Consider the following 19225-nt stretch of genomic DNA (forward strand, 5'->3'; position numbering starts at 1 on the left):
TAAATACTTTTACGAATAACGATATTAATATATCGACTATAACTACGTAAATAAGATAAAACGACTATTATACTAAAAGTTAAACGTTACTACTTAACGAGATTTCGAAAATAAGCTTAAGACTAATACTCTCTTCGCCTCTTAAATTACTAGAGCTAAATAAAAGACTAGTAAAGAGATAATCTAAAAGGATATCTCTCTCGACGATATTAGTAATACTTCGATAAGCGAAAAGTAGTCGTTAGGGACGTTTACGGCGGCGTACTCGATAATAGCGAGATACTCTCTTATCGATAAATAAATTATCGATTTAGGCTTCGATATTTATTTATATAACGAAAAGAAGGGATCGTATTAAGTAATATACCCTACTTAATCTAACGATAAAGTATAATACGATATCGATATTTATTTTATCGATAGCTACGATACTATCGTAATTAACGTCTCTACTAATAACGAGCTTAGGACGATAATAATCACGGAAGTTACTTATATATTAAGATATATAAATAATATTATCTCTCTATTACGCCTTATAGTAAAAGGCGTATACTAAGATAACTTAATAGAAAGTCTATAACGCGATAAAGAGTATCTCTATTACGTTAAATAATAGAAAGAACACTTCGTATTAGGAAATATAACGACTTAATTAATTTACTTAATATTTATCTTAAGTATAGCGCCGTATAATAATAGGACTTATATAGCGATAGAATAGTATTAAATTATAAGATACTCTAATATCGAGACTATTAACTAGCTACTATAGAATATCGAAGAGATTTAAATTATAGTTAAGAATATCTTAATAACTATCGAGTACTAAGCTTATAGTGTTTCTAAGGCTAAGGAAATTATTTCGCGAAGACTTAAGTATAAAAACACTATAACTTAACTATATTAACGAGTCTTATATAATTTAGCTATTCTTAACGAAGCCTATAGTAATAATAAGTATATAAGTTACTTTAATAACTATAAGACTCGATTTAATTATATTTATACTTATTCGAGTAAAAGGAACTATATTCTAATTATTCGAGTCTATTTAGCCTTATTTAAGAATCACTATAGAATTATCTCTTTCTTTATAAGACTCGACGAAGAGACCTCTTTAAGTAAAGCGTTTAATAAACTTATAATTAAGAAAGAAATTATTATTAAACGATCGACCTTATATACTCTTACGTAAAATAGTAACGCCGAACGCTTAAGGAGTATAATTATTTAAAGAGTAAGAGTAATATATATATATATATATATATTTATCTATAATACTATAGCTTAAGTTAGTAAAAATAACTAAATACGTACTTAACTATATACTAATTCGAGTATTAAGATAGAAAATATTATTCGAAGTAGTTAATAAAAAAAAGCTAAGGCTAAATTATTTATATATAGTTAGCTATCGAGCTTATATCCTAATTAACAAAATATTAAGAAAAGATAAGCTTTATAAACGAGTCTTTATAGGCTACTATATCGAATATTAATTATATAATATTTAATATATTTAGAATCTTATTAACTACTAAATTATTATATTTAGAAATATTATTTTCGACGAGTTAATATTATATAGCTTTAATAATCTTAATAACGATCGATTAACGTTAAGAGAGATACTAAATATAGTAAAGATAATCAATAACTTTATTAACTTAAAGCCTTACTAAGAGTAATAGAACTTAAAGAATAATAAGAATACGATTATTATTATACGTATAGTACTTTATTAATAATAATCGACTAATTAGGAAGCACTAAAAAACGCTTAAAATACGACTTAAAAGAACGTCTTAATAACTATAGTGAATTAAGCCTTAAATATATAAGATCTTCTAAGCCCTAAGGTAACCCTAGGACTTAAGGTTAATTCCGCTAATTAGGAGCCGTCGAAGAATTTAGCTAATTAATCGAAGAGTCGAATTCTCGAGAAACTTAATACTATACTACGAGTTATAGAGATAATAGTATTACTTTTAGAGAATAATATTATTCCTAAGAGTACTCGTTGTAAACGATAATTAACTCGTCGATAAGCTTACGTAGCGACTCTTTAATAAAAAAGTAACTTCGTTAGTAATTACTATTATACTTTCGTTACTATTATTAAATAAAAGTAAAGTATATAATAAATATATCGAGATTATTTTTCTTTATTACCTAAATATTAACGATAAGTACTATAATACTCTTATCGTAAGGAATAGATTAAGACTATCTTTACTAAATAAAAGGCTATTTTAATTAATTAAACGATTAAAGAGATTAATCGCTAAAGTATTAAAGATAAATAAGTTCTATTTCTATTATAAATCTTTATTTATAAATTTAATATTAATAGATATCTTAATAAATTTAAGGCTCGTATCTATATACGAAGAGACCTTTAAATAAACGAGAAGAACGCTTACGCGACTACTCTTATACTTAAGATCTTTCGAGTATTAATAGGAATTATCGTTTACTTTAATCTCGAGATCTATTAAGCTAATATTATTAATATCTTTCTTAACTCTAAGATCAATAAGGAAGTATATATCAACTATCTAGAAAAATATAATAAAGAAGATAAGAGTTTATACTTACTTAAAGTATTATACGACTTAAGATAATTACTATTATTATAATATAATATATTTATCTTAGCTCTTAAAGAGCTTAATCTTAAAGAAGTACTAAGAGTAAATTATTTACTACGAAATAATTAATTAATTATTTTCTTTTATATTAATAATATTATAATACTTTATTAATATAGCTAATAAATATAATTTAATAACTTTATTTAATAACTTTAAAAACGCTTTACTTTTCGAGTTATTAAAGATACTAATTAATTCTTAAGTATTAGAATTATTAAAGATAAAGCTAATTATAAGCTATAGTTATATTAGAACTTATATATCGATAAGTTTATAAGTCGATTTTATATTATACTTACTTAATAACGATAAATTATACTAATTATTATTAAGTCTCTTTTAATTAACGAAAATAAGACTACGCTATAGTAAATTTATATTTACTAATAACGAATAAACTTAATTAACTTTGTCGTAGTAATAACTAGACTAAATATCTCTTTAGTATTCTTAAAGCTTACTTAGTTCCTTATAAACTCGTCTTAAAAGTATCTTAACGCTATTAATAAAGTAATTAAATATCTTAAAGATATATATACTTTAGTTATTAAGTATTTACTTATACTCTTTAGTAATATCTTCGAATATATATTTAATATATTCTTCGTCGATAATAAAGACTCTTAGCGAAGCTTAAATAATTATATTATTATCTTATTTAGCGAAGTAATTAACTAACGAGCCTTTAAGTAAAAGATCGTAATAACTTCTTTTATCGAGGCTAAATTACTCGCCTTATTAAATACGATAAGTAAAATAATTTAGTAAGAATAACTATTTAACGATATTAATCTTAATCTCGAGTAAAAGTCTACTATTTACTTTAATAATCTATAAGCTATTCGTCTTTTAATAAAGTACGGCTATAAGCTTAATACTTATCTACGATATATCGATATCTATAGGTATTAGCTTAGATAGAAAGTATAACACGATAAGATTACGATTAAGTAGATTCTTACTAATTAAATAATTATCGATAGCTTTACTAAGGCGCTTTCTCGATAGTAATTCGAATTATTTATATAATAGCTTAATCTATAGAATATTAAGAATAGACTTCTTAACGCTAACGCTAACGCCTAGTAGTAGCGACGACGATAGCTATAACGAAAGATAATCTTCTTCGTCCGCGATAGAATAAGGAGAGGAAAAGAAAAGAGTTTAAAAAAAAAAAAAGTTCGTTTATATAGAGTCCTAGGAAGATAGGAAAGAATCTCGATATTACATAGTATAACACTAAGCCACGAAGGCGACGACGAGATCTTCCCTAGGCGGGTATATTAAACGGCAAGATTACGCGACGGCTTCCCGCACTATTCAATGGTCTGATAGCGCCTTGTTACACTAGCGTTTAAGGGTGACGACGAGGTCTCGATCAGTGGGTAAATCACGTTGTAGGAAGTGGGTAAATGATGCCTCTCTCACCTATAAATACGTGGTAAGTACATAGGTAGTTGTAGAAGGACAGAGAATTCAATGTATCATATCATGCACACTGTTTGACATGTATCGATGATAGCCTGGCCTCAGGCTCGTCTGGCAATTTGCTTCGAGTGCGAGTTGATGAATCGAGAGCAAAGGTAAGCAGCAAGGGCAAGTAAACCTGAGCAACGGATTTTTCAACACACAGGGAAAATAAACAACTTTCATTACTCAGCTTCTTCTACCAACCAGACATGCACCAAGTCAGTTCGATCTCAAATCGGCTTTAATAACTAGCAGATGATCAGGAAGTCCTCCGACCTCAAAGCAACCTTGATGCAGCATTCCACACATACATTCCCACGTACCACCGCGATGCCCCGAATTTTTGCAGAGTGCGTAATGTCTAGCCTTGTGGTTGTTATCACTGCAGACTATGCCGAGATTTTGGCCATAGGTTCTGAAGTTGGCCCATAGCACGCTGGGTCCCTCAGCAGTAACGAGTACGACCTTGAAGCTTTTTGGCCCATTATGATAGTATCCGTCAGTGAATGGAAACCGTGTATAGCGATCATGCGTGCAGTCAACAAAGAACACATCGTCCATCGTAGTGAATGGTACCATTGGATTGACCTCATCTTTGTTGGAATTGGAACCCAGCGCAATGCTTAGCTTGTCGTAGCGGCATTCGACTTGCCATGTCAACTCGCATTTCGTGAAACCATCGTAGGGCACGTCTTTCTCCAAGCTCAGAGGCTGTGGTGTAGCATTGCCCCTTTCTAGCAATCCCATGTCATCATAGCGTTCGCCACTGTCCGTATAATGGTGCGTTGTGACCTGGCTGTATTTATCACTCTTCCACAAGATACGCCGTGCATGTAGAAGAGCCGTACACGGCTCTCGTGCTGCAGCTCCAGGCTATGTAAGATCTCGGGAAAGACGGTCTGGCCGCTGAAACTGGACATGGCCAGCGACTCCGCCGAAGAAACCTGGTGACCAAGGAGCCGGAGAGCAGACTGGAAAAGATGACGTGGGGATGCATCGAAGTTGTTGTTGGAGGTGTCATTTCTCTCTCTGTCGACTCCTGCTCTGTCGTCAATAGCAACATCGATATCCTGCAAGATACCCCAAAGACGTTCGTGAAGAAATCTTGGTCTTTCAAATCCATCTCTTGATGTCCATCCGGGACTCTCGTAAAGAACAGATAGTGGCGGCAGACTGGGGTTTGGAACGAACAGCGACAGGGCAAAAATGGTTGCGATACATTTTTTGACAACTAATATATCGTCTTCGAGATCAAGGAATTCTCGTTGAAGTTCTTGTATCGCCTCGATGTGCTCAGAGTAGTGTGGAGGGTGTTTCTTGAGCATGAATGTCGATTCTAGTCCTAAGAATCGTGCCATTGTTTCTGAGATATCGGACTCAAAGGGGTATTTGGCAGTTGTCTTGACAGAGGTATCACCAGGCAGTCCATGACAGAGCCGACTCACTTTGTCATCTTTTCCTTTTCGAACGTGTCTCAAGAGTGCCGAGCATCCGTAAGAGATCATGTCAACGGCAGCTAGCCACCGTGGAGAGTCTTGGGGACCAAAGTACTGTACGAAAGACTCAGCAAGTCTGGTCACCGGCACTAACCCGATGAAATCTTGGTTAGGGTCTCCCGCTGTGATCAGCTCCAGAATGTTGTCAAATCGGTCACAGACAGTAATTTGGAGCCGCTGATCAAGGTCCCAGTCGTCGGTATCACCTTCAAAGCCTTCATCACACGGGATGACAGTCACTTGTGATCCTGCTAGCAAAGGAGTACTGCCGCCATATTCAACATTTGGAGGACGACCCAAAAGCCATTTGATCAGTGCTATCACCCAAGCTGCTTCCTGATGTACGATTTCAATTTTCAGACTGTGCCTTCTCTGGTCACCGAGGCGTTGGAGGCTGGACAGGGCTTCGACAACCTTCTGCGTGACTGCACCCGATGGTGCGTAATGCGTGCGCATGCTTTGCCGTCTCATATTGTCGATATGGAGCTGCCAGCCTACGACGTTAGTTGAAAAGTCTGAACGCCCTAACCGGGATTCGAGATACGTGAGAAGGTCTTGAAGCTGTCTTGCTGTGGGCACGAGCAGCTTATCGGCAGCAGTAGCAATGATGAGCTCTTGAAACGTCTGCGCAGCAGACCACTGGTCAAATGTAAGGAGGCATGCTGCTAGACCAAGGAACCGCTGGCCAGCATCACTTCGAGAAAGGTGCCAACCACTATCACCATTGCGCCATCCCACTTGAAACTTCAAATGCTCGATGATCTGGCTTTGATGACCCTGGGAGCACAAAGCGCCAACAGTCTTGCGGGTTTCGTAGCTCATGGGCAGAGTAGCTCCAAAGCTTTCACATGCTAATAATGCGAGGGGTTGAACATTGTCAGTCGTTGCTGCCTGAAGAAAACCTGTTGAAATGCCTATCAAATCGTTCGTTGTCCTGGACAGTTCCCATACGGATGAGAAAGCTGCCATGGCTGTATCCGACTGGTGGAGAGATGCTTCTGTGGGTGACAGGGTGGTCTCTCACACGGAGGGGATGTTGATATGATGAATGGGAGGATAATAACTTGATCAGAGAGGGATTTTCAGGAGATATAAGACAGCTTTGATGGACATCGTATTCAGACATGCGAACACTTGCGCTTGCTGCGTAATTGGCTGTTCCGTCCGGATGAAAGATGTCATACAGCTGATGTTCAGGCACACAGCATACATGTTTGTGATCAGGGGCCCACATCATGTTTGCTTCCTCGTCTCCAGCCCAGGATCCACGGTGTGACAGCGAGAATGACTGTGGGTAGATATTGCCGTATGCTTACCAAACCGAGAGGAAAGCCTCAAACACACCATTCCGTATCGCACAAGTTTTATGTCATTATGGTCAAAGTACACCGTTGGCCTTCTCTTCATCGTGACCCCGGACGCCCAAGGAGCCATCACCAGGAGATCCTATGGCGTGCTCTTTTTCAGCCGAATATCGGATGGTATAGAAAGACACACCGTATTTCTGCTTGAAGCTGAGACAAATGTGGATCTGTATTGCTGAGTGGTTTGCACGCAGGACCACGTCTCTGCCCGGACATACCGCACAAGATCGGCCCAACGCCTCGCGCAATGGCTGATTCCGTAACTTGATGTCATTGACAAGAATTGACTTCAATTTGAGTTGCAGATGCGAGGTCTAGCGACTTTCTCCATCAAAATTGTGCTGGTTGGTGCCAGTCGTACCGTGTTCAACTAGCTGCGCCGATATCTCATGACTGGAACGCGGGATAGTAGTTTGACCTTGAGTATGAATATTGGAGCGTGCCAATTTGGGTATGAGGCCGATGTCTGCATCCAGTCCCATGGAGGGAACGTCTAGACAAATCATCTACATTGGGCTGCTGAACATTGCCCATCACCAATGTAACCAATCAGACATGAAATCTGCCCAGAAGTCCTCTGTGCCCAATTCTTGCGAGTGACGTGTATTGCCGTTTGTGTGGGAGCCATCGTGCTTTCCATCGTCTACAAATGAGTTGACGAGCTCATGTGCTGTCTCCTCATTATTTAAGCCAGCATCGGCTGTGGGAGAATGCAGCCGAGATATCGTTTGCTTCTCCACGGCTGCAAGGATCTTCTCTATCCAGTCGGAGAAATGGGGAGCGTTGAGAGTGGGGTTTGTATCGGTCTCAGACCGAATCTTATGAAGAAGATTTCGAAAGTCACCAACGTGCTGAAACGTGAGTGGCGCTGTCCTTGGCTCGGTGGGCTTCACTGGTAAAGACGTCTCCAGCTTTGGCAGGAGAAACAAACTCGTCAGCACATGTCCCCATTCCACTCCTCCCAGAAAGAAAAGGTAGGAGATGTCTTGATCAAGGACATTTGACAAAAGAGCCACGAGATGGTCCACGCAGGTCCCAATCTTCTGTGCTGGAAGGGATCGATATCCTGCGCTCTTGATGATGCTGTAAGCCGAGATGAAGTGATAACTTGATTTGGTAGCTGACGACAGGGTAGACCTGTAATGAGCCGTTCTCCACATTTCCTGACTTGTTGTTGAGTCCAGGGACGCCAACCTTGCAGTATCAGTGGAACTCAAGCAGTCCCATTGCTGTGCCACAATATGCATCAACTCAACGATAGCTGGTGCTTCCTTGTCGAGCGGGTTGTCCGAGCCTTCCGCCAATACTCCTGCTGCAGCCCTCAACTTCTCAACACATCGCATGACATCCGGCCTATCGAAGCCAAGGATACCACAACCACAGCCAAGATAGTAACAAAGAAGAAAAGTCCTGACTGTGTTCAGGTCATTGATTGCTTGCGCAAATTTCCCATGCTTGAATTGCTTGTACAAACCCAGATCTGCCGCCATGCCTAGCGCGAGTTGCAGGAACTGGTAGTATTGCTGCGTCGAAGGATCAAATCGATGGGGATACCAGATCAGGTAAGTGAGAAGACTCTGCAGGAGTTCTAGGCTGCGCTGTCCCTTGATGATGACACGGTCGGCCAGAGTATGCCGGAATATATCCTCGCAATGCCTCTCAAGCTCTAGACACGAACTACTGGCACTGAGTATGATTGAAAGAAGCAATATAGGAGAGGTCGATAGCAGTTTTTGTGGTGCCACTGAGGACGGGTAGATCGCGAAAGGCACTGCAGTGGCGAGTCTCCGGTAATGCTCGCACAGTTCTTGACCTCGCTCATGGGTCAGTGTTTCCAATGCAGGCCATTTGCTGGGTGAAACAGCTTGGACTTGGAGGGCGACGAGGAGTTGATGGCCAAAGCTATGCTCACTTGTCGCTTGGAGCTTGCTGGCAACATCGACAAAACGTAACTCTTTTCTAGAACCGTGTCAACCGATGCCCCAGAATCAAATACTGGCCATTAAACCTTGGGATTTTCCGTCTGCGAGTGCGTGCTTCATGAGCCTCACAGCTGAGGTCGTTCTCTTCGCATCTGAAGTCCTTAGCGGCGTTTTCGTGAACTTGTCACCTCTTACCTCTTGCAGGTATCGGCGCTCTTGCCAGGCAAGCACCGCGACTTGCGTGCGTGGCACCCTTCGCATGCCTGTCGCCGTCTTGACCTCATATGCGTGATGATACGGAGAGGCAGAAGTGGGAAAGAGTTTGTCGGAACTTATCGGCGTATGAAGAAAGCCTTCTTCGGCTAGACTCCCTCGAAAACGCTCAGACCAAGTCCGCAATTCTTGACATATGATTGGCTGAACGAATATACCTCCACAGTGCAGGGAAGGAGCATTCATCTCGTCCTTGCCTCAGCCTTTCGGTCTCTACACTGCACAATCCTTGCGCGGCTCTTCACAAGGAGGACATCTCTCAACCTCACTTATCAATGGCGTCGCGAATCGTGGGAAATCCCTTGAAACGAGGACGTGAGTTGGTCACACTGAACGCTCAGTCCAGGACTAACGTCTGCCAATGCAGTATATAGCGTTTGCAATGGACCACTGAGACTCAGGGCAGGAGTCAGAAGCACCCCCTTCTGCGCCGCACCCGTCCTTCTGCACCATCGGTATGTGTCCAAGTCCTTCGGTGTTCTGAAACTCCTAACGATCTAGGCAGGCTATCTACCACCGACTCCCAAAGCAAACCGAAACTCCAGGCCATTACGGCAGCCCAAAATGACATGCTTCTGGCTTCCCAGCGCCGCTCCCGCCCTATCAGTCCTCACCTCTCCATCTACCAGCCTCAGATCCACTGGGTTTCAGGTGCCATCATGCGCAATTGTGCCATCATTCTCACGGCACCTATATACCTCTATGGGGCAGCATATCTCATCTCGCCGCTAGTGGGCTGGCATCTTGACACCGCAAGTCTGGTGGAATGGTTCGGAAGCCTTTCGCTCGGTACCCGTCTGGCGGTCAAGGGTTTCTTTGGGTTTCCCTTTGTCTTCCACATTGTGCATGGATTGAAACATCTGATCTGGGATACCGGTGCCATGTTGACCAACAGACAGGTGTGGTTGTCAGGCTGGACTGGCTTGGGAATCAGTGTGCTTGGGACCGTTGGTCTGATGGTATGGTAGAAAAGAAGGAATATGACGACACGGATGCAAGCAGAGGAGAGAAGAAGAAAAAGACATGAGCATGAGCATCATCTTCCACACCTACTTGCCGCATGCTCCAACTTTTCCCTCCGAGACAGGAGCAGCTGGAGTATCAATCTTATGCTTCTTCTCCCGTGTATCACAACCCAGCCACAACAGATCTGGCCTGCTGTAGTGACCACAAATATCGAGAAAACTTCTTGCCATGATCGACATGCTCGGATCAATATCCACGATAACCAAGCCCTCCGACTTGGGGTCGAGCGGCTCCGATAGCATGCGTCCATCAGGTCCGATGACAGCTGAGTAGCCACCACCGGGAGCATTCATGAGCATTGCTTGCGTTGTTCCCATGGACTCGATGCCTTTCTCTCCAATCACTGTTGTTGAGTGAATGACGAAAGTTTGAGTCTCGATAGCATAAGTTCGTGACAGATTGAGACATCCTGAGAACGTTAGCTAACCTCAGAAGTCATAAGCTAGGCTCATCGAACCCTCGGCTGACATTGACCACAGTTCGGGTCCAGCATGAGGTGACAGTGGCGGCCAACCGCCTGCGTGAATGTCCTCTCTCTGTGTTGCAGTATGATACTTGAGCAGAGGCTGGACATGTTCCCAGCAGGCCAATGACCCAAGCCGCTTCCCAGCTGAAGTTGGAACAACATTCGTCAAGCTGTCACCTGAAGCGTCACCAAAGATGGTCCTTTCCATATGGGTAGGTTTGAGTTTTCGGCGTTTCATAAGGAGTTTGCCGTCACTGTCAATGATGGCTTGAGAGATATATACCGAGTTGTGGTCGTTTTCTGAAAATCCCAAAGCCACAACTACCTTGTTCTTTGCTGCACAAGCTTGGATTGTTCGCATCTCTTCCGAATCAACGGCCAATGAGTTCTGAATGTACTTTGTCGCCAGGACCGGATCGACTGGTCGGTGCCTGATGTAATGGTTAAAGTTGTGGCCAAATTTGGTGAAGAAAGTGTTTACCATATCCAAGCAGGATATCCAGGGATGAACGCTTCGGAGAATCCCAAGATCTTGACCCCTTCCTTGCCAGCTTCATCGATGATCGAGCAAGCCTTCTTCACCGAAGCTTGCAAGTCGAGCCATTCGGGCTCATATTGGGCTGCGGCGATACGCAAAGTCGTGGCTGGCTCGGTGCTACCCATTGTTGAATCCAGGTAATTGCTTCGACCAAGGTAAGACAATGCTGTCAGTGAGGCAGTCCAGGATTGAGACGATAAAGCCTTCGCTCGATGTTGTATATGGGGGATTCTTCTACCCTACCGGCAAACCAGCATCTGTTCCCTGAAGCTTCAAGGCGTTGATGTCAGCGCGGCTTTGGCAAATGGCATCAAATACCCTTTTAGAGAGTGCTGTCGAGTCAGTACCAGGTATCTCCTACATTCTGGATCAAAGGCGGGGACTCTTATCTTCTGCACATGTCATTGGTGGCCTTTAGGTGTAAGAAGCGTGGTCCTCCGGAGCCGCGGTATCGTTCCGTTGTTCTAGCCCTTCACTAGGCGATGGAAGTCAATCTGTGGGCGAGGCCATCACCAAGACGTGTTAGTGATAATGCTGAAGGAACTGAGCTGACGACACAGAGATCTTTGCAACTCGGTGGGCGTAGAGATACACAACAAACCTGTGCCGGGCCTCGGCACAAATCTAAGGGTGAAGCAAACGGCGTCCAACATCTATTGGTAGGACGATTTAAGGAAATGGAAGACGTCAGAGCATTGGGTCTTTACCCCAGGTCTGGCCCGATCTTGGGACATAACATCATGGTAAAAGTGAACCTAACGTCTACCGCAGATTGAGTCTTTATTATATGTACTCTTCTGACACCACTGGATTCAAGCGACATCATCCAGCTTCTCATCCTGAACACTCAGCTCTTGACCCTTACTGACCCCACGAAGCCCACACGAGCATCAACAACACCTCCAGGGACCGATCATCCAAAGACTAATCTCGACAAATCATTCCGGCAACACCATCCATCATGGCCGGCAAATCTCTCAAAGATTCAGCGAAATCCAACCCAACAGCCCTAGGCGACCCTGTGTCTCTCAAGGCCGAAAAGTCAGACACTTCACCGACGGAGAAAGACCGGCCCAACAAGGACAACGACAAGAAAAGTCTCAAAGACATCGCCAACGAGGACCTCAATGAAGCCAAAAAGGGCAATCGCTCAATGCTAGGTGACCCCGTGAGTCTCAAGGCCGAAACAAGCGACAACGATCCCACCAGTGGCGACGACATGGGGAGCATCACCGATCGAAAGGGACGAGACTCGAAGCTATAAACCGGCCGTCCTCCTACACCCACAAGATGCTAAGCCTTGAGTGGTGTTTGTCCAGACCCCAGGTTGTGTCGACAGCTTCATATTCATGTAATCATACCTGTTCAAATGTCATATTCTCAGATTACCTGTCCAAGTACCATCATCTCATAGCGCCTCTTCAGGTCCATATCTTCATAACCTGTACATAGCCCGCCACCCTCAAACCTTCAGATACTCTTGAAAGTATGAATAGCCTTAGTATTAGCATAAGCCAACACCCCATTCCTCCCAAACTCAGTCCCCATCCCCGACTCTTTCCACCCCCCGAAATGCGCCTCAACACTGGGGAACGGCAACTCATTGATCCAAACACTCCCCGCCTCCAATCGTTCCGCCACATGGGCCAACACCTCCGGATCCTTCCCGTGAACACTCGCGCCCAATCCGGACTTCGTATCATTCGCCCGACGAATCGCATCCTCGAGATCATCATACTTCAACACCGGCACGATCGGCCCATAGGGCTCCTCCTGCACGATCAAACTCTCGTCAGGCGGGTTGTCAATGATCGTTGGGTGCACATAAAACCCTTTGGAGTCGGCCACATCGCCTGATCCAAGCGCGAATTTGTAGCCCGCAGCTTGACTGTCGCGGAAGAAATGCTTGACACGCTCATACTGCATTTCATTCTGGACCGGGCCGAGCACAACTCCTTCCTCGTCAGGAGCGCCGACCTTGAGGCTCTGCGCGATTTGTACCAATACGGCCAGGAAGATGTCGTAGATCGAACTGTGCACGTAGATGCGTTTTGTTGCCGTGCAGACTTGGCTTGTGTTGATGAAAGCGCCCTGCAACACGACAGGGTCAGTCACTGATACTTCTAAACATGCAGCTCAAATGTCAAACAAAGGTTGAGGTTTGCTTGACTTACCAGAGCAATCTTCTGCGCCGCCTCCCCAATATCAGCATCTGGCAGCACAATCGACGCATCATTCCCACTCATCTCCAATGTACATCGCTTCACAGTCTTGGCCGCAGCAGCCAAGACTTTCTTTCCCGTAGCAGTCGACCCCGTGCAAGCGATCTTGTGGATACGAGGGTGTTCGATGAGCGCTGGGCCCAATTTCTCGTCACCGCCCAGTACCTGGATCACACCAGGCGGGAAGATCTGGTTGGCCAACTCGACGACCTGAGAAATGTGTACCTTGCGGCAAATGTGTCAGCGTATACCAACCCTCTAGGTACAGTTCCCAAAGCATGATGAACTCACGGAGTATAAGGGCTGGGCTTAACAATGATAGTATTGCCCATTAGAACCGCCGGCAACACTTTCCCCATAGCGTGAATGAGAGGGAAATTCCAAGGGCAGATAGCAGCAACAACACCAAGCGGCACGAATCTGTTGACGACACGTTTTTCCGGAGTGTCGATAACCTCACCCTGGGGCTCCTCCATCTTGATATGCCAGTCAAACACCGCCAAGCAGCTGTCGAACTCAATCGTGGCTCCGGCTGGGGGCTTTCCAGTCTCCTTGATCAACAAATCCACCATTTCACTCCTGTAAGCCTCGAAGATCTCCTTGAAGCGGACCATGCGCGCTGAGCGAAATTTCCAGGTCGTAGTCTTCCACTGCTCAAAGGCCTTGTTGGCGGCGGCAACGGCGTCTTCGACAACTTCGGCACTGGCGACGGGGGCTTGCCAGTTGGGTTGCTTGGTGGTAGGGTCGACGCCATGATATGTTGTCTTTGAGGAACGCGATTGGCCGTTGACGATGTTGGCGAATGTATCAAAGGAAATCGTCTCGAGCTTGGAAGGAGACATGATGGATGCTTCGAGAGAATCTTACTAAATCGAAGATGGGGAGGAAAAGAACAAGCCTACCTAGGTTGGGATTACTTGGTCTTTGTAGACTTCCTCATGGGCACCACACTCCGCCTTTATTGGAAGTGCTTGACTGGCTGACGATCATTCCCCATGACTTACCGGTCGGTGCTTATTCCCACAGCGATCTCTGATTGTTCCAGACAAAAGTGGAATGTCACCAGGGTCAGCCCCGTGTCATGCCCAACGTCCTTCCGGTGTCGAAGAATGGAGTCCATTGAGAAAGTATTCGCCATGTCTGCTGCTTCCCTTTTCACCGAACAGCCTCCCGTGCGCGCGTAGAGTCTGCGGTAGCTATCCACCGGAGCAAGGGATGACTCCGGCTTGATACTCACGGGGGAATATTCATCAGACCATCAGGGTAGCGTCCTCACGACGCCGAAAAGATAATCACCGAAAGATGGCTGGAAATGGTACCGAGAAGGTGCTTGTAGTCTTATATCAACTAGCTGTGGGGAGAACGTGCGTGAAAAGAATGCTCCGAGGAGGTTGAATGAATGATGAATAGTGCGATCCATTTTGTGAACGAATCAAGCTCATTTTCGAGCGATAACGTCCGTCCTAGCTGGTGAATCGCATGAACCAAAGGTCTGTGGATGTGTGACCATGGAATCCCGTCTCCAGCTCCACAATAAAAGCCCCTAATCTGCAACAGTCGAAGACTAAAGAATTAGTCGATCATTTCAGCCCCAGGATAGCTCAAGCAAGACTGCACGCAAAGTGCATAGTGCAACACGTCCGACCCACGATCGTCCAGTGGTCGACATCTCAATGCACTGCAGAAATATCGTCCGCGCCCGGGTGGAACACATCACAACCATCAATGATCACGCTTTGGTGAGCAAGACAACGAATGTGGCCTTTCGCCCATGAACATGATCAAGGTATGCGTCGAGTTCCTCATCTTCATCAATCACAAATGGGATCTCGCCACTGGCGTCTTTTGCGATTCCCTCGATACGAGCCGGCTTTGCGTTCGGATACTTATTCGCAAGCATTGCATGAAGCTCTTGTACAGTTCGACTCGACAATGATCCCAACCACATCTTAGTATTGTTGTACAGTGTCGACCCCGGGGATGGACGAATGTACACTGGCGTCATGGTCGAAACTTGTGGAGAGCCCATATCATCAGCGACTTGCAGCAGGTGCGGGTCGATTTGAAGGTCTGACAGATCTGCATTTTGCGCCGCGGCTGCAATCTCACTGAAGGGGTTGGCAGGCAGAGAGGGAGCATAGGCACCATCGAAAGTGGGTTCGTCAACATGGTCTGCCGTTTGAGTTGGAGTCTGGGGTGCATTCTTCCGGAATGTTCCCTTCTTCTTCGCTCGGTCATCCCGTACACGTTTCATGACATCCCGGCAGATCAGTTCCAAAGCAGATTTCTTCTTTTCGTGCATTGGATCATCTTCGCCTGGAGCCAGGATTTGCTGCAAAAGTGGTGTACTGGCGATCAAGCCATCCTTGAGTTCTTGCCACTTTTCGGGACCCATCTCGATCTTGCTGGTGTAATGTGTGGACATGAGGATGTCGTAAAAGCGACCACGAATTTGTCGGCCCTGTTCGGGGTTGATCGCTAGGACGTTTTTCGACTCCAGAATGGTCAGACGTCGTCCCATTGTCCGAAGACGCTTGGTCACATCAGTACAAATCACATCGAGAGCAAGGTCTTTCTTCTGAGTTGCCTCCGCATCGCCGGTATCCTTGGAGAATACATCTTGCAGGAGAATGTTCTCAGATACAAGTCGATTTTTGACAGCCTGCCACTTTTCGGCTCCTGCGACGGTCTTCTGAAGGATCTGCTCTTCTTCACAAATGGTCTGGAATTGATCACGGATCGCCTTGTACTGTTTGACATTCAACTCCAATATGTCTCTGCTTTCCTCAAGTGTTGTCTCTGAGGGGAATCGAGGAGGGCCAGGCGGATCGGCAGGAAGCCCAGCATAACCTTTGGTTCTTCGACGACGCTTCTTGTGTTTCAATCTGTCATCGCTGACTGTCTTGAGCTGTTCGAGTCTCTCCTTTTGCTGCTGCACGAAATCCTCGGGTGGATCATCCGGGACGACCGATCGATCTGGTTGACCGGACTGAGTGAGCTGAACGGATTCGTCGAGAGTGGACTCGTCCTGGGTTGCTGCGATCAACTGCGCCTCGAGTGAAGCTTCATCTTCGTCGGCAGGAGTCTGCTTGGTACCATTTGGGATTCGCATCAACCATCGATGTTTGGCGCGTAATCTCATGAGCTCACGTTCCTTGATGTCATGACCCTCCTCATGAAGCACTGCAAGCATATTGCGTTGACTGTAGTTGGCTTCCCATAATTCTCTCACGCGTTCGACAAGATCCTCGTTACGATGGGCAGGTTTGCGTTTCGAGGGGAAATCCCATCGCTTGAATTGAGTCTGGAAGGCTCGTTTCGAAGGCGCGAAGTTGTGGTTATCACGCATGTACAGCATGATATCCTCAAGGGACTGAAAGGCTGTTAGCTGGACTGAGCAGAAAGGTGAGCGAGGGTAATCATACCTTGCGCTCTTCGATGTAGAGTTTGTAGCAGACATCTTTGTGCGGATCCCAGCTGTAAACCTGATGCTGGTTAGAATACTCATCTCTAAACTGCACGATTGCATGAAAGTAAATACATACCATGATGGCTTCGCCGTGTTGCTCGACCGTACACAGAAACGCGCTTTGTGGATGTTGATGTGACGGAGTCTTTGTAAAGCCACGCAGATTGTCCAAAAGATGCAGAAACTGCTTCGCAGGAGGTGCAATCCTTTCACGTGACTGAATTAGGCAAACCTTCCTCAATCAGACAACATTTGTCTTCACTGCTGAAGTCCACGACAGCTTCAAATCATCCTGAACACTTCAATAATTCAGATAACAGTGGCACAGCCGATATGATCATCCCCTTGCGATCAGGAGAGTGCTTGTCGTTTCATCAAGAACGTTGTGCTTTTGGCCCAATCATCTCCCTCCATTCGTCGTCTATGCCAATTCTTTCCTTCCGAGGCCTTTTTAGCCATCGTCGTTGCCATTCCTGAGTCATTTTCTGCCAGCGATCTACCTCAGACGCTGTAAATGAAGCAGCGGCTTCTGCACAAGCACTGACCTTTTCCATGGGCACGAGATGGCCACACTCCAACACCACCTCTTTGACCCTACCTGCTCGTTCTCCACCACTGCCTCCAACTCCAATTCCAGTTGTCTCCATTTTCTTTCTTCTTAATGTAGGTGTTGCAAGCTCCGAGGACTTCCCAAAGATATATAGAACCGGTGGCTTCAACTCCGGTAGCCGGCGGAAGATCTCTGCAGGCTCCGGACGGTAAAAGGGATACTCTTTCTCCACATCATCCGGATGCATGTCCCCGTACACGTCACGGTCGTCCTCCGAGGCGATACCTGAAGAGCCGTAGTACTTTGGCCTCAAGTACGAAAAGACCTCTTGTGCCTTGGTGGTCGTCAAGGTCACTGGAGGTTCTTGGCCGTCTCCACGCTCAGGGTAGAGTTCGGTGGGTAGGTCTCTGAGACCATACTTAACCCATCTCTCAAGCACGCGCCGATCCCACGCTTGGTAGAATCTGCTACTAGCAAAGCTTTGTGCTGCTGCTGTTCTCGATGGCCAAAGGTCACGTCGGTATGTCGAGGCTTTAGCGAATGCCTTGCTGGGATTCTCCGTCTGGATGACCGGATCGATCAGGATAAGAGCTTGCAGTAAGCCAGGGTGGATCAAGGCAAGCTGAGCCCTACAAAAGTCAGCCATGAAATTGCTCTTGCTGTCAGCCATACAACTGTGATCCTCCCATGCTATGGCCGATCCCTACGAGTGGCTGAGACATTTGATCCTGCTTCTGGTTGATCAAGAATAGGAGATCTCTTGCAAAATCCCACCAGTTGGCTTCTTCTGCGTCAGTGAAAGTGCGAAATCTCTCATGCTTGACGTACGATCATTTCCCAATGCTTCTTCATTGAGTATGCCACTTTGGCCTTGGTGAGCAATGTCGGCGATCCAAATACCACGTATTCTCCGTCCAAGAGTGCTCAGATTTACTTGCAGCTCTTCAAACAAGGGCTCATAAAGCTCCTTCATTGTCTTAGAATACGAACAGCACACTGTTTCAAGCCACTTACCTTTGGAAAGCCATTGGCATGGGCAGCAATAAAGGTGACGTCTCCAATCTGAGGGGTGTTATTGCTCTTCGGGACATATTGCTTTACTGCAATCCTCAAAGTATTTTCGTAGCCGACGTCAGTGCCTCTCGGCCAGTGTCTCGTATGCTGAGCCGGTACGACATGCTCGATCACTCGAAATTGAGATATTGATTTCCAGTACGCATCTCTGGATATCCCAGGTCGAGATGGCTTGAGGGACACTCTGCAGCTGGCCCGGCACAAGCACATCCTCTGGATATGACTTAGTTTCTTTCAAACCTGCCATCTGCCCATGTTGAAAGTTGTTGATGTTGCCACGAGGACGATTTATGTCAAGCAAGCAGCCGACCGAGAGAGCAAAATCGGGCCAACCTCGGTCTTTACCTGGACTGTCGGGCGTCATCGTGCGTCTTGACTCATTCCTCGACTCCGTCTTCCAGGTCACATTTCGACAAACATTGATACTGATTATGCTTTGTCTACTGAACAGTCTCGCATGAACGGTTTTAATGCATCAACAATGGACAAATTTGTTTTCAACCTCTTATTTGAAGAATTGAAATGAATACGTATGTACAGAATCCCAAGAGGAACCGCTTGGCGCGAGTATAGAAAAATGTTCAGAAGGGTAGCTTCGCTGGTCTCAAGACGCGTTGAGGTGTTTGACGAGCACTCACATGAATGAATGTGCAGAAAGACGATGTGGGTGGTCGTTGCCGGTGTGCTCAACGCGACAA

The 19225-nt window shown here is 45.1% G+C and overlaps 8 protein-coding genes across 8 annotated transcripts; 2 read left to right on the plus strand and 6 right to left on the minus strand.

Annotated features, from left to right (window-relative positions):
• Positions 1-4616: 4616 nt before the first annotated feature.
• On the minus strand, positions 4617-6749 carry EDD37DRAFT_201298 (uncharacterized protein). Its single transcript, XM_062810170.1, has one exon. It carries the CDS (start codon positions 6590-6592, stop codon positions 4862-4864), a length of 1731 nt encoding a protein of 576 aa, XP_062665504.1. The 5' UTR covers positions 6593-6749; the 3' UTR covers positions 4617-4861.
• Positions 6750-7327: 578 nt separating this feature from the next.
• On the minus strand, positions 7328-9207 carry EDD37DRAFT_201301 (uncharacterized protein). Its single transcript, XM_062810171.1, has 3 exons — positions 9105-9207; positions 8996-9061; positions 7328-8946 (listed from the first exon to the last, which is right to left on the minus strand). The coding sequence occupies exons 1-3, from the start codon at positions 9191-9193 to the stop codon at positions 7521-7523; spliced, it is 1581 nt and encodes a 526-aa protein (XP_062665505.1). The 5' UTR covers positions 9194-9207; the 3' UTR covers positions 7328-7520.
• Positions 9208-9361: 154 nt separating this feature from the next.
• EDD37DRAFT_201391 (succinate dehydrogenase cytochrome B subunit) lies at positions 9362-10393 on the plus strand. The gene is made up of 3 exons (XM_062810175.1): positions 9362-9497; positions 9550-9637; positions 9688-10393. The coding sequence occupies exons 1-3, from the start codon at positions 9458-9460 to the stop codon at positions 10148-10150; spliced, it is 591 nt and encodes a 196-aa protein (XP_062665506.1). The 5' UTR covers positions 9362-9457; the 3' UTR covers positions 10151-10393.
• EDD37DRAFT_201471 (aliphatic nitrilase) lies at positions 10191-11926 on the minus strand. Its single transcript, XM_062810176.1, has 5 exons — positions 11602-11926; positions 11456-11541; positions 11156-11356; positions 10666-11105; positions 10191-10617 (listed from the first exon to the last, which is right to left on the minus strand). Exons 2-5 carry the CDS (start codon positions 11467-11469, stop codon positions 10232-10234), a joined length of 1041 nt encoding a protein of 346 aa, XP_062665507.1. The 5' UTR covers positions 11470-11541; positions 11602-11926; the 3' UTR covers positions 10191-10231.
• Positions 11927-12080: 154 nt separating this feature from the next.
• EDD37DRAFT_201331 (uncharacterized protein) lies at positions 12081-12579 on the plus strand. The gene has a single exon (XM_062810173.1). It carries the CDS (start codon positions 12174-12176, stop codon positions 12474-12476), a length of 303 nt encoding a protein of 100 aa, XP_062665508.1. The 5' UTR covers positions 12081-12173; the 3' UTR covers positions 12477-12579.
• Positions 12580-12682: 103 nt separating this feature from the next.
• Positions 12683-14276, minus strand: EDD37DRAFT_613661 (Aldehyde/histidinol dehydrogenase; the record flags this gene model as incomplete). Its single annotated transcript, XM_062815474.1, has 4 exons — positions 12683-13303; positions 13387-13644; positions 13686-13692; positions 13726-14276. The coding sequence occupies 4 exons, from the start codon at positions 14274-14276 to the stop codon at positions 12683-12685; spliced, it is 1437 nt and encodes a 478-aa protein (XP_062665509.1).
• Positions 14277-14719: 443 nt separating this feature from the next.
• EDD37DRAFT_201524 (uncharacterized protein) lies at positions 14720-17129 on the minus strand. The gene is made up of 2 exons (XM_062810177.1): positions 16860-17129; positions 14720-16807 (listed from the first exon to the last, which is right to left on the minus strand). Exons 1-2 carry the CDS (start codon positions 16980-16982, stop codon positions 15164-15166), a joined length of 1767 nt encoding a protein of 588 aa, XP_062665510.1. The 5' UTR covers positions 16983-17129; the 3' UTR covers positions 14720-15163.
• Positions 17116-18822, minus strand: EDD37DRAFT_201327 (Alpha/beta hydrolase family-domain-containing protein). The gene is made up of 4 exons (XM_062810172.1): positions 18468-18822; positions 18282-18420; positions 18126-18234; positions 17116-18082 (listed from the first exon to the last, which is right to left on the minus strand). The coding sequence occupies exons 1-4, from the start codon at positions 18735-18737 to the stop codon at positions 17278-17280; spliced, it is 1323 nt and encodes a 440-aa protein (XP_062665511.1). The 5' UTR covers positions 18738-18822; the 3' UTR covers positions 17116-17277.
• Between the last annotated feature and the right edge of the window lie 403 nt (positions 18823-19225).

Source organism: Exophiala viscosa (genome assembly GCF_022695815.1).
Source record: "Exophiala viscosa unplaced genomic scaffold EDD37scaffold_16, whole genome shotgun sequence".
Classification (NCBI taxonomy): domain Eukaryota; kingdom Fungi; phylum Ascomycota; class Eurotiomycetes; order Chaetothyriales; family Herpotrichiellaceae; genus Exophiala; species Exophiala viscosa.